At 33.6% G+C, this 12,529-nt stretch overlaps 1 protein-coding gene across 1 annotated transcript; it reads right to left on the bottom strand.

Annotated features, from left to right (window-relative positions):
* Positions 1 to 261: 261 nt before the first annotated feature.
* On the bottom strand, positions 262 to 4,820 carry LOC120326780 (ezrin-like). The gene has a single exon (XM_039393127.2). It carries the CDS (start codon positions 4,739 to 4,741, stop codon positions 3,026 to 3,028), a length of 1,716 nt encoding a protein of 571 aa, XP_039249061.1. The 5' UTR covers positions 4,742 to 4,820; the 3' UTR covers positions 262 to 3,025.
* Between the last annotated feature and the right edge of the window lie 7,709 nt (positions 4,821 to 12,529).

Here is a 12,529-nt window from a genome sequence, read left to right as displayed (position 1 = left end):
TATAGACTCGGTAAAAATGACGTGGACTCGGAATCGAATTCGAGTCCAAAAAATGCGTGGATTCGACTCGAATCCGAGTCCGGATCCGAATCCCGGCCCATCCCTAGTATTTATCATGGAGGGGGGGGGGGGGGCTGTGATCCAATTACCAAAACATAATGCTTCACTTTTGTACCGTTATAAACTTATTTGTTCACCTCAAGGACAGATGGAACCATATCAGAAGAAGAAAACTGTATAGTGCCCATCACGAGACAAAATCCCACTAGGGGATACCGTAAGTGGGTAAACAAACATTCCTTAAATGAGACCTTTGTATGGTAATGTGTACTTTATCCATGGGACAGAAAAACAAACAGTGTTTGGCCATGAATGAAAACGGCTGAGAAAAATGAGTGACGTTGCATGACTGGTATATAAGCTACAAAAAATGATATTACTTCACTACTATACTACCTTGTACCGGCATCTAATGTAATTCTACAATGAAAAATCGGCTGTGATAGATTCTTGCCTAAGTGATGCCCAAAATAGGATTGCAAAATTTTGAATTACTTCTTCCCTTGTTATATGAGCACACATCATGAAATAGCCACATATTTATGCAAAATATCAATTTTTTTGGTCACCAACCCTCTGAAATGTTTAAGTGTTCTAGCTTGGGCATCACCGTAATTGCTACACATATTAATTAGAAAAAAAAAATGAAAGTGGACACAAACAAATCTTTATCCTACCATCATAGTCATTATTAGTCCTAAAAAAGTTTCAGGCAGAGCTTAAATATATATATATGTAATAGGGTCTTGATATATAAAAAAAAATATGCAATTGCAATCTCAATTCTCGAATATATGTATGCTGTAATTAAATAGACCTGTTTGGCTAAAATATGACACAATAATGTCGGGAAAATACCTAGTGTGACCATAATAATACTGGGAAACAATCAACCAGTGAGATGCTGATTCTGAAAGGTTGCTGATGCGACCACAGTACTTTAAGAGTGAGTTCACAAAACAAATTCTCCATATGAACATTGGATTCATTTTACCTTCAAGAATTCAGTATAGCTAATTTACACTTGTCTAAATTAAAATTGTTGACTCGAAATAAATTTTTCAGAAAAAGCATCTTGGTTGGTTTTAATCATTTCATCACATATATGAGATGTACAATCTATGATATGAAAGAGTTCTCAAACACTTGAATATTTAACATTTGAATGGCACAACCTCTTTTGCCTGAAAGTTTAGACAATATTTTTAGGAACGAAAAATTTAGATAACATGTAGTCATATGTAACAAATATTTTTTGAAATAGTATCTTGAAATTAGTTCCAAGATCAGATAAACTGTGAGCATTAAAATTAATAGATTGAATGACAGAATATGAAAATAACAAGCCTACAAAAATTGTATGAAAGAATAAAGAAATTATCAGCAGCTATTTCATTTGATAACTCATTTCGGTCATTGAAAATCTTAACAATTAATATCATAAGGAACAATTGAGAAATGCTGTGGCCATCAGATTCTAGTGGTGGAAATTTAACAAAAAATGGAGAAAAAAACGAAAAGTATATATTACATAAAACTACTTTTACATGATTATAAGGTAAAATTAAATTGAATTCACCATATATTAATACAGAAGGCCGTAAACAAAATGCCACAAAAATTTTAAGCTTCTATTCCTATGAGTGAAACAACAGCAAATTTGGCACCAATGTGATCGTTAAATTCCAGTTCTGGCTAAATATGATTAATTAATATTTTGTGTTTCGTGGATCAAATATAATATGCGATCATGTCTTCAGACTTCATACCTAAAACAGATACCAGACGAAGTTTAGGCTCATGACTGTTATGGTCGTTTATTCATCAATGGCCCATGCATGCTTGGGTGGACAAAAATGAACATTTATTTCAAGGCTGGAGTGAAATGGTTTTGGTAGACAAGATCCTGAATTATTCAGTCAGAAATAGTTTTGCTCACCCTTGTTACATATATTTCAAGGTATATTTTTTGACAAGTACCGTTCAAATCATATATTCTAATGTTTCAAGTAGTGTTGTTGAATGATAGGTATGAACTAACAAAATAAAAATAAAATACAATAATACATTTGATCTGCCTAAAGTAGAAATCATTTACATTATCAAGCATTCACCAGCAAAATCAATTTGGTAAAGAACATTAATTAGAAAATGAAACTAAAAAAAAAACATATTACATAAAGGTATGATAATATATATGCACCAGCAGACAAATCTGCTACTAACAGTTTTTTTGTGTGAAATCTTTTATTTTTTAGACAAATAGGAGGTTTGCTAGGATATCAAATTCAACAGACTGGATCAAACTAAAAAGTATCTGAGGCTGGTATGATGAAAAATCAGGGAATCTAACTCAATTAAACAAAATGTTTAATCATCTGCTACAATCACATAAACAGACTTATTGAAATAACAAAAAAAAAAAAAAACTATGCCAGGTGCCCTGCCAAGCTAATATTTGTAATAACATAGACGATATAACCAAGATATAGCCAAAATGTGATTGGGACAATTTAAGAAAAAACGCTTGACAAAATCATGGAACAAAAGATGGATGAATAAGGAGTGCATCAGTCTGATAGTTGATATCTTAAAATTTAGCTGCTTTCCCTAGAGAATATGGACTGCATATGATAGTGCGTTCATAAGCTACACCATCAGCAGACCATGTAAAAAAAAATATTCATGAATCATCTCAAATTACTGTGACAAGATTGTCTAAAATCTGTTTGACCCTAAAATTAATGGACAATTCCCTAATATTATGATACAAATGCTCAGTTGTTTGCAAAGTGCTGCAGGCGTGCAGTCATCAAACTAAAAATCAAGTTCAAAATCGATAATAGTAGGCAGAGACATAACACGATGTGATACTGCCATACTCGATTAGGCAATAATATACAAATTGAGAAATCTTTTTAATAAATTTGTGACATGGATGTCGCATTACATCATGAATCTCTTCTCATAGCGCCTCAAATTCGTCAATTCTTTGCTTTGTATTTCCGCATCTGATCTGCTTGAGGGTTTTGTATTTATCTCGTCCAGCTTTAACATTTTCTTGATGGAGGATATCCATGTCTGTGTTTTTATTCTGGTCTTTAAGATTTGCCAATTCAGATTTCAGAGCTAGCAGCTGTTCTTGAAGAGCCTTATCCTTACTTTGAGCAGTCAATCTATCCTCTTCACTCCGGTCATTTTCGCCGGGACCACCCAGCTCCATTGACTCCACTTCTATTTCCACAGGTGGTGGAGGTAACATCTGTTTTTGAGCTTCTTCTTTTGCTCTGTCAAGTTCCTCTTTGGTTTTTTCAACTTGCTCCTGCATTAATTCAGCCTCTCTTCTCCATTTCTCAGCATCCTGCTCTTTTTCTAACTCCTTTTGTTTCAGAGCTTCCAAATCAGAAAGGTATTTCTGAATATCTGCCTCCATTTCAATATTGCGAGTGCTTTCCTCAGCATTGCGTTGTTTAGCTCGCTCATACTCTTCCATCACCCTTTGACGTTCAAGTTCAGTCTCCTTTCTTTCTCTTTCTGCCTGTTCTATTCCCCTTCTCACAGCATTCAGTTCATCCATTTGCTTTTCCTGACGTTCCAGTAACTCTCTATTGTTGAGCTTCTCTTTTTCCAGCAACATTTTTATTCTTTCGGTTTCATTAAGCGCTTCCTGCTGTGCTTGAAGAGCTGCCATGTAATTAGCGTGTTCTCGTTCCATGCGCTCTCTCTCCTGTTTCTTTTGATGTTTTGCTTCACGAGCTTGTGCTCTCATCTGCTGCACTTCGATTGAGTCTGGTTTTCTGCGTCTCATGTACAACTCATGATTTCCCATGCAGAGGGCAAGGATACGTTTGTTGATGCGTAAACGTTCAACATAAAACACAAAATCCGGGGCTTTTTTATCGATTGGCTTAATGACGAACTTTTTGTCATTGAATGATATGTTTCTAATTTCACTCCAGGGGAATCCAATTTTGGGAGTGAGTTTGTCATGCTTCTCATATATATTCAGGCCAAGAGCATCTACCCCCAGAAATAAATGGGTTTTCTTTTTGTTCTGAATTTCAAAATAATTTACTCCATACATTTCCAAATCCTGAGCAATCTTCAGATACTCAATCATAGCGTCATCTCGAGCCATGTCCCGATGTTCCGCATGCCAGGTTTGAATACGTTCTTCCCATTCATCCTTGGTAAGTTTATGCTGTTCATATACTCTCTGCGGCAAAAGTCGATCTTTAGACAAATATTTTGGTCCATGTCTATCCTTCATATATGGACCATATTTTGCAAGAACTGCAAAAGAAGCTAACAGTACTGATGTCTCGGGAGGACAGTAATATTCATCATTCAAAATGCTTTCCTTCACTTGCAAGAAAAACAGCTTTTGAGTAATTTCTTGGATAAGCTCATCAGCAACATCTTCAGGGAAAAACTTGCACCTGAATTTAAACTGCAGTGGATTTTCCTTGCGAACATCTTGGGCTGTAACTTTTTTATTCAATTTCAGCCATGTAGTATAACCCTTAGAATCAACATACTGCAAGCCAAAAAACCAGATCTCTCTGAGGCCAATGGTTTTGACAACCTGATCGAAAAGCTGTTTGCCAGTTGTGCTTTGCTGGATGGCAAACTCCAGCTCGGCATCCATCGTAGTAACCCGGACATTGATAGTCTTTGGCATGATGCTCGTTAATGGAGATCACTTTTCAAGATAAATAATTATTGAGACTTGTAAATAGACAATCTGAGAATTGAAAAGTGTCACACGTATATTAATATTATATATAAACTAGCCAAAACGGAAAATCTACATTCTAAAATCTATTTTCAATATGATATATCGGCCCTTTTTTAAAATGGGATTCATGTTCAGCAGTGAATATGTACAGATTACCCATTTTATTATGTAGAAAGATTAGTAAGTTTTTCTTTTTCCTACAATTATTAGTAATTACCTAAGCCTGACTTTAACCTGCCTATCTTATATCAATATCTTAAATCCAACATACCGGTATGTATGAATTTTGATATTATTTGAATATTCAATTCATTTTGGTAATCCCTGCCTATAACTCAAAATTCATACTTTACTTGAATAACAGCATGCACAATTAATGCCAAAAATATTATAAATAAACTCCGAATAAAAAAGTTCAATGACATAACTAGAAGGCCGTTCAATTACAAAATCAGTAATTCTACGCTACTTGTTCATTTTCAAAATCAAACCATAAATTAATCATTCCTATCTTGTATGCTAACTGGATAAGTTCATTGGGAATACAAGAGTGTTCAATGGCTCTTGACATAGAATTCAATACACACATTATCCTCACAAAAAGAAATATTAATATTGGCCTAAACTTGAACACAAAAGTACACAGCCTCTTGAAAAAATTATTGAATATTATTCAACTAATTACCAGAGTCTGAATAGAACATTTTAGAATAGAATATTTTAAAATTATAGATCATGATGGACATAAATTTTTCCAGAGTAGCCCAAAAATGAACAATACCTGTATTTTGTAGGCATTGTTTACTTACCAATTTATATACTACCATCTTGAGTAGTCTATCGGCCACTTCTTCGATAGGGCAAAAGTGTTTGACAGTTTGGCATTGCCTACCGTACCTAATTTATTACACTCTGGGTGATACGATGGGTATAGGATCTGAACCAAAGATGTTTCACCTTCGATCCCAACATAATTCAACGTATCTTACTCTAAGCTTTATTAAGTCATCGAACCAACAAAATTTTGCACAGACCTACTTTTAAGAAAGTTTTTTCCAAATATATTCCTAAGATCAATTAGATTCAGATACATATGTATGTTTCTGGGATACTAAAACCTAAAGGTACAGTGAGAAATGAATTAGGAGAACTGTGAACCAGGCTATATAAGTAGTTTTGAAACATCAAGGGGTGTGAACTTCAAGCTATGAATCACTCTATGTTTGCCAAACGTCATTAATCAAACCTAAACCAAAAAGGTGTAACAACTAACAAAAAGAGTCTTTTTGTTCAAACATAACTCAGTTTAAAATAATAAAGAGAGGACTGTTAAAAAATTAAGTATTATAAGATCGAGTTAAATTCACTGTAATAAGAAAATATTGAAATGTGAAAATTGTTATCATTACCTTACCAGAAATATGCTTCATTCTCCACTACTGTTCTTTTCACACAAATATAAATCTTTTTACAATTAGTTTTGTGATTAGGTATATTTAATGATTGTATAATTGTAAAAACAACTTTACTTGACTAAACATTTATCAGACGTCAAAGAAATCAATTTTTGGCCGATCTAGTTGCTAACAATGCCTCAAAATATTAAAGGTTGATCGTTCAAATACAAGTAATTTTCAAATTTAATTTTTCGAATGATATTGTGACCATTGTCATTCGGACAGTCAGGTCTGAATAGTGATAAAGTTGCGGTTCAATTAAATGTAATGGTAATGTAATTTTTCCCATTGTAATTGGTAATCAAACTGTTCGGTATTTAACTCTGCTTAAGAGAAATGATAGAATAATTGCTCAGTAAACAGGGCCTGTATTGAACAAAGACTGATTGAGAGGCGTGGTGTATGACAAGTAGGAAGATACACTTCCTTGAGCTATTAAAGAAAAAATATCAGCTTTGTGACGCAACTCAATCCTCCTACATAATACTGTATATTATACTTATACAGAAACATAGGTATAGTGACACAACTTCCTGTATTTTGAATCTACAATGAAGAGAGATGATTTAAGAAACATGATGTGAAATTTTTATGATGAGATGTTATTATACCACAATAATTCAACAATATGAAATATTTTCAAATGTAATCAACCTCTTATGTATAAAAAACTATTCAAATTGGTTTCAGAATTATTAGCTGAATAGTACACTTTCGTGTATCACATCTTGAGCAATGCCATGTGAATTGCTTGATAATCATCACAACCTAGGGATGGGCAATTACCAAATCCGGAGGATTCGAATCAAAGTATTCGAATCCAAAAGGATCCGATAACAGGATTTGGTTTCTCCTTGTTTGTTGGCAAGTGATCATTTTTGTATATCGTTTCTAATTTATTAATCAACAACGTGTGTTTTCTCTAGTTGATTATACAAAGAACCCTTGAAAACAACCGACATCGAACATGATAATCTCATCCGACATATTTAGAATGAGAAGACGACGATGAACACCTTACAGCGAAGACTCGTTATTGCGCAATTTTTACACTTCCATCTTTACTCTCTTGTTGACATATAATAATTATTGGTGCCGACTTACTGGCGATATTCCGATTATCATGCTTCATTTTACATTAAAGCGATTTCTGCCGAAATAAATGATGTAAACCACATACCAGGCATTAAATGTTATACCATTAAGTGGGATGAATTTCGATAAAATATTATTTGCGCATATTCTGAATACCTTTAAACCGCGCCTTTACCGAAAATAAAAAGTTATATCGCAAAACAAAGTACTTTGTCACATTTATTTTGCACTCCCAAAATCTTACATATTTCTGGAATCCAAGTCGTCTTATCGTTCAAGATCGACACAAGTTTGGTCGAGTCTCTGTGTTTTTTTAGTTGACGATAAATCAAAAAAAGTTTCTGCATTTGGTTAAGACAGTCCGACCCAACTATTACAGGGCATTACACACTAACACACATATTGAGTCGGGCCAAGTCTGGGTAGAAATATACTTATGAGAACAAAAACTCAAGATTTTGAATTCATTGATGTGACTAACTACACAATCATGATTATAATAGCAACTTTTTTTTTCTTCCTCGCACAGCATAAAGACTGTGGCCCATAGTTAATGTGATTCACAATGATACTCTATTATAACCATGATACCAGCCAGGATATCTGATTGTATAGAACTTTGCCAATATAGTAAAAAGAAATAACTACGGTGGATCAAAATCCATTATATTTAATTTTTTTTTTCCATCTCGAAGAGTTGTTTGTTATGAGAGAACTATGTTGCAAACACTTTTTCAAAGCTGTTATGAGAGTTCGCAAGTTAGTTTCATGAAAATTTACCGTACTTAGGGTGATGTTGATGCTGAAGAAAATGAAACTTGTTTTAGTCTGTCTTATATTTGACATTTCGCATGCCAACTTTATCTTATGTAATCCCTTTTACATGAAATTTAGTAAATTGAAAAAAATAAAAAAACGTTGTTTCCAATAACAGTAATCAATCCTACAGCTGTTTCAGGCTTCTATTCAGAATGAAATATTGCAAAAACAACAAGTATAAATACATTGAATAGTCAACTAACAATGAGTGACTGCAACTCTTCTCTTAAAACCTTCACATAAGTAACTAGGGCCAATAATTAAGTTACCGTATGTCTGGCTAAAATGGAGTTTAGCGACAGTCTCTTTTGTTACTTGTCAATATTAATATTTTAATGAATTATAATTGTTCGTTGTTGTAACATCAGTTTCCAGTTCACAATAACTCAAAAATCAATACAATGGCAAATTTCCCTGAAGTGATTACACTGATACCATGGTTAGACAAATTACAGTCATACTTGTAAAAAAAATTCTAGCCTAAAACACAAGTTAAACATTAATGAAGCAATTTACACAAGCATATACCTCTTTAATTACATATAAATGTCAATAGTCATTTAAAAAAAAATGAGGCTAATGAGCATACATACTATGGAGATTATCTAGTGTACCGATACCTTATATTCCTTCATTTTCAACAGTCAAAATATTACATTAATCACTAATCAATATGAATGAAACTGTAAATGTGTCTGGTTCATTGTCTGCTTAGTTATTATAAATTTCCAACTATGAAACCAAAGCCTTCAAGCTATATGCTTTCGTTTTTATGAAACAAAAACCAGGCACTTGATTATCACTCAATTAGACCAAGTAAATTAATTGCCAACATTTCAAAATAAGCCACAAAATTATATAACATGGTAACGGATAAAGTCCAACGAGAATACATATTAACAATTCGCAACTGTGATATACTTTGTTTTCATTGGCACTCAAACACCAAAGAAAACAAGGTACCTTACAATTGAGCAGTGGGTGCTTTGTATCAATGTAACCATCAAAGCTTCGTGAAGTCAAATCCAAACTATCACCACCTTAACCTTGTTGTTATTATAGTTCTAAACCAAATTTTCACATTGGTAAAAACGAAAAATTGAACCCAGTCAACCTGCATAAAAATTGTAACCGGTAATGTAATAACACTGAATAAAATGATTTAATTGTTTATAATCAGGCACATTTACTTCAGATATTGAAGGCAAAACGAGAGACAATAAAATTTGAATGGGCCTATTTAATTGTTTGTAGTCAGAGCCACAAATTAACTTCAATTATTAGAGGGGTCCAATCTACTCCAGTGTTCAAATAGTCATCTAAAACAGGAATTAGCATACTCGCACTTCAAACCCAAAACAAAGAGATAATTACTGATGATTCTTGTGATAATATGAGTATAAGTCATTTATCTTATTTTTAATAATTCACGAAGATTCCAAATATACTTCAATAAATCAAATGAAAGTCTTTTAACATCTCTTGGAAGCACTCAAGGTATTACGGAACTACTGAATCCTTCTCCATAACAATTTCAGCAATGTCATGATCTTTGATAAATATTGCAACATGACACCTCGCAGCATATGATGTTTTACAGAATTGGGTCAAGAGTTATGGAGATTTCATTCACAGTAACTCCCTAAGTTACATGTAATATTTAAGGAGGGTTTTAACTAGAAGTGATTATATATATATATATATGTATATATATATGAATATATTGATATGGTGACCGTACCTTTGAACCCACGTACATTTCAACCCATGTGTATATCCACGGGTTCAATCTATATGCGGGTGCTAAAACCCATGGGTTAGGGTTAGTGTGGGTTCAACTATCCGAAAAACAAAAAAATTTTCATAGGTGCAATAGCATACAGGTGCAATTGCCATGGGTTCAAATGTACGTGGGTTCAAATGTAATGGAACCTATTGATATATCATCTAGAGCTGTGTTCTGAAATTATTAGGCTTAATTTCAAATATTCTAATGCAACTATTTAACAATAAAGTCATGGTAATGTGCTAATATGTAAAATCTGGCATATATTGAAACTGCACTAAAAATGTGTGTCAGATTTTACAAGGATAAAACAAATTTTAATCATCTGAATATAGTTTTATTAAATAATTTTAATTTTAAAATTGACACAATAAAAAATAACCATAACAGCATTTATCATGCTGTTAATCAACTTCGTTATTTAAGTTTGTGAAATATTTCGCATGTTATATCACTGGCACCTCCAGTAATATTTTCATTGGAAACGCTTTGGAACTGATTAATCTAAGCATGCATTCAGCTATTCAAATCCTGATTGAACACTTAACTTGTGGTAACATGACCATAATATTTGGTGTCTTATCAAGTTCAATACTGCTGTTGGCAAAGATGGCTTACTCATAAAGGCATGAATACTTAATTTCAATTGAAATGTTGAATCCGAGATGTTGAAGTTTGAGGATTCAGATTTTACTAATATCACTTGCAGATACAAATGAATTTGATATTCCTAACGAGAAAATCATGAATAAACATGGTATATATCCTCAGACCAGTAGCAATAGCTACTGCAATTTTCACATCAAGTCAATACACAATTCTAAAAATTATACAATTTTCATGCATAAATAAACTAGAAAGATCTTATCTGATGACATGAAAGGATAGTTTTAGTTTGGGCACAAATATTATTGTAGTTATTCAGCAGAAAAAAAGCATGTCATCACTAAATGATTGAAATTGCAAATTGCCAACATCATGACTTTTCTTATAGTATAGTTGTCAAAAAACCTTATAAAATTACAAAAATATGTTGTTTCAGGGGTGGACTTTAAGTTATAAAGTTAACCTTCGGAAGTAACAAATTTATTCTAAAGTGCATGGTGTACAGATGTAGGGAAGATTTCAGACCATAGCATGAAAAATTGTAGGGTCAACATTGCAAGTTCAGACTCTGTAATGCAATTCTGTAATTTTTATTTGCTTAAGAACGAAAAAAGTACACCAAAAATTTAAGATTGGTGCACTTGAAAATGCTGCACACTGGCTAGGATTTACATATTTCTTCCGGAGGAAAGGAAAGGTGATAAGACAGCTTAGTCATATGGCAAAACACCCCTCTCATAGGTGTGGTGGCAAGGGTATTCAAAACGCTCAGCATGATGAGCCACACCGACAGGCAGAACATAACTAGGGTGGTACAGCCAGTCTGTGGACAATTTCATCCGAACCGATATAAAATAAAAACCAATATTTCTAATCAGTTAATTTTTTCACTGTAGGTGCATTGGCATTTATTCCACACGCAACAACTCAAATTAACTTTCTACGACTAGGGTTAAAGCTATACAATCCACCAAAGTAAGACATATTTGCGACCGAACAACCAGTGTGCGACCACGGATTTCGAGCCTTGAACATCATTTCTGCTTCATACTACAACATACGCAGCCATGCCTGAAAAGAACAGGCTTTTAATTGCCTTTCTGACCGCTTAGATTTTAAGAACACGTTTTTTTCAAACAACTCGTCAAATTACAAACAAAGCACCGCATCGCAGCAATCAAATACACAAAAACAAATTGGTCGACAAAGATATTATCGACCTATTGGAAATGCCACCCCCCCCCCCCACTTTAAATGTGGAAACGCGAAACTTTGAAGATGGTTGAAAGAAACACAACTCTACACACCTGACACGTTTCATCTTTTTATTTCTTGTGTTTCTATGAATTTTCAAGCTTTCCTACGAGGACAATGGGTAGTTGGCGAAATGGAAAAATGGTCCGCTTTTTTGCTTCGGTCGTAACTTCGTTGTTTGTGATCACATTTTAGTGTAATTTCGCAGAGCTCTGGAGCTACGAGGGATAAGTGGACGATAACTTGAGATAAATATCGTCGCGGTTCGTTAAATTTTTCGACATTAATTAAGACTATTAAGTTGAGGGCTGCAAATAGGTTGTGGCCTCAAAGTAGCTAAGCCACCCTACTGCCCTAGCTCAAATTGTGTTTTCTGGTTTAAATGTATTTAACATCATAAGTAGTCTATTTAATTAAATATGGAAAATTAGAAAAAAAATCTTGTCCGATCGCAAGCTTCCCAACTTTTCGAAAATATATAAAATATGGGATTGAAAATGTTACTTTAAAACCGACTTGAATGATGATACTGTGAAACCTCTGCAGCCAAAAATTATTCCTTATAACAAATATATAACTTACAACGCTATCTAATACACTAACTATTCATCTATCTAAATATATAGCCAACACATGGTGACACTCATTGAAGCGCAGGCCCATGCACTAATCAAAGCAAAACGTACGGACCGCGAAAGCAGCAGGACAAGACAA

Source organism: Styela clava, chromosome 4, assembly GCF_964204865.1.
Source record: "Styela clava chromosome 4, kaStyClav1.hap1.2, whole genome shotgun sequence".
In the NCBI taxonomy this organism is placed as follows: Eukaryota; Metazoa; Chordata; class Ascidiacea; order Stolidobranchia; family Styelidae; genus Styela; species Styela clava.
The sequence above is the reverse complement of the archived record's forward strand: the minus strand, read 5'-3'. Positions and strand labels throughout refer to the sequence as shown.

What these genes read in the sequence shown, in the direction of transcription:
- LOC120326780 (XM_039393127.2), bottom strand. Translation starts at nt 4,741, where the DNA reads ATGCCAAAGACTATCAATGTCCGGGTTACTACGATGGATGCCGAGCTG.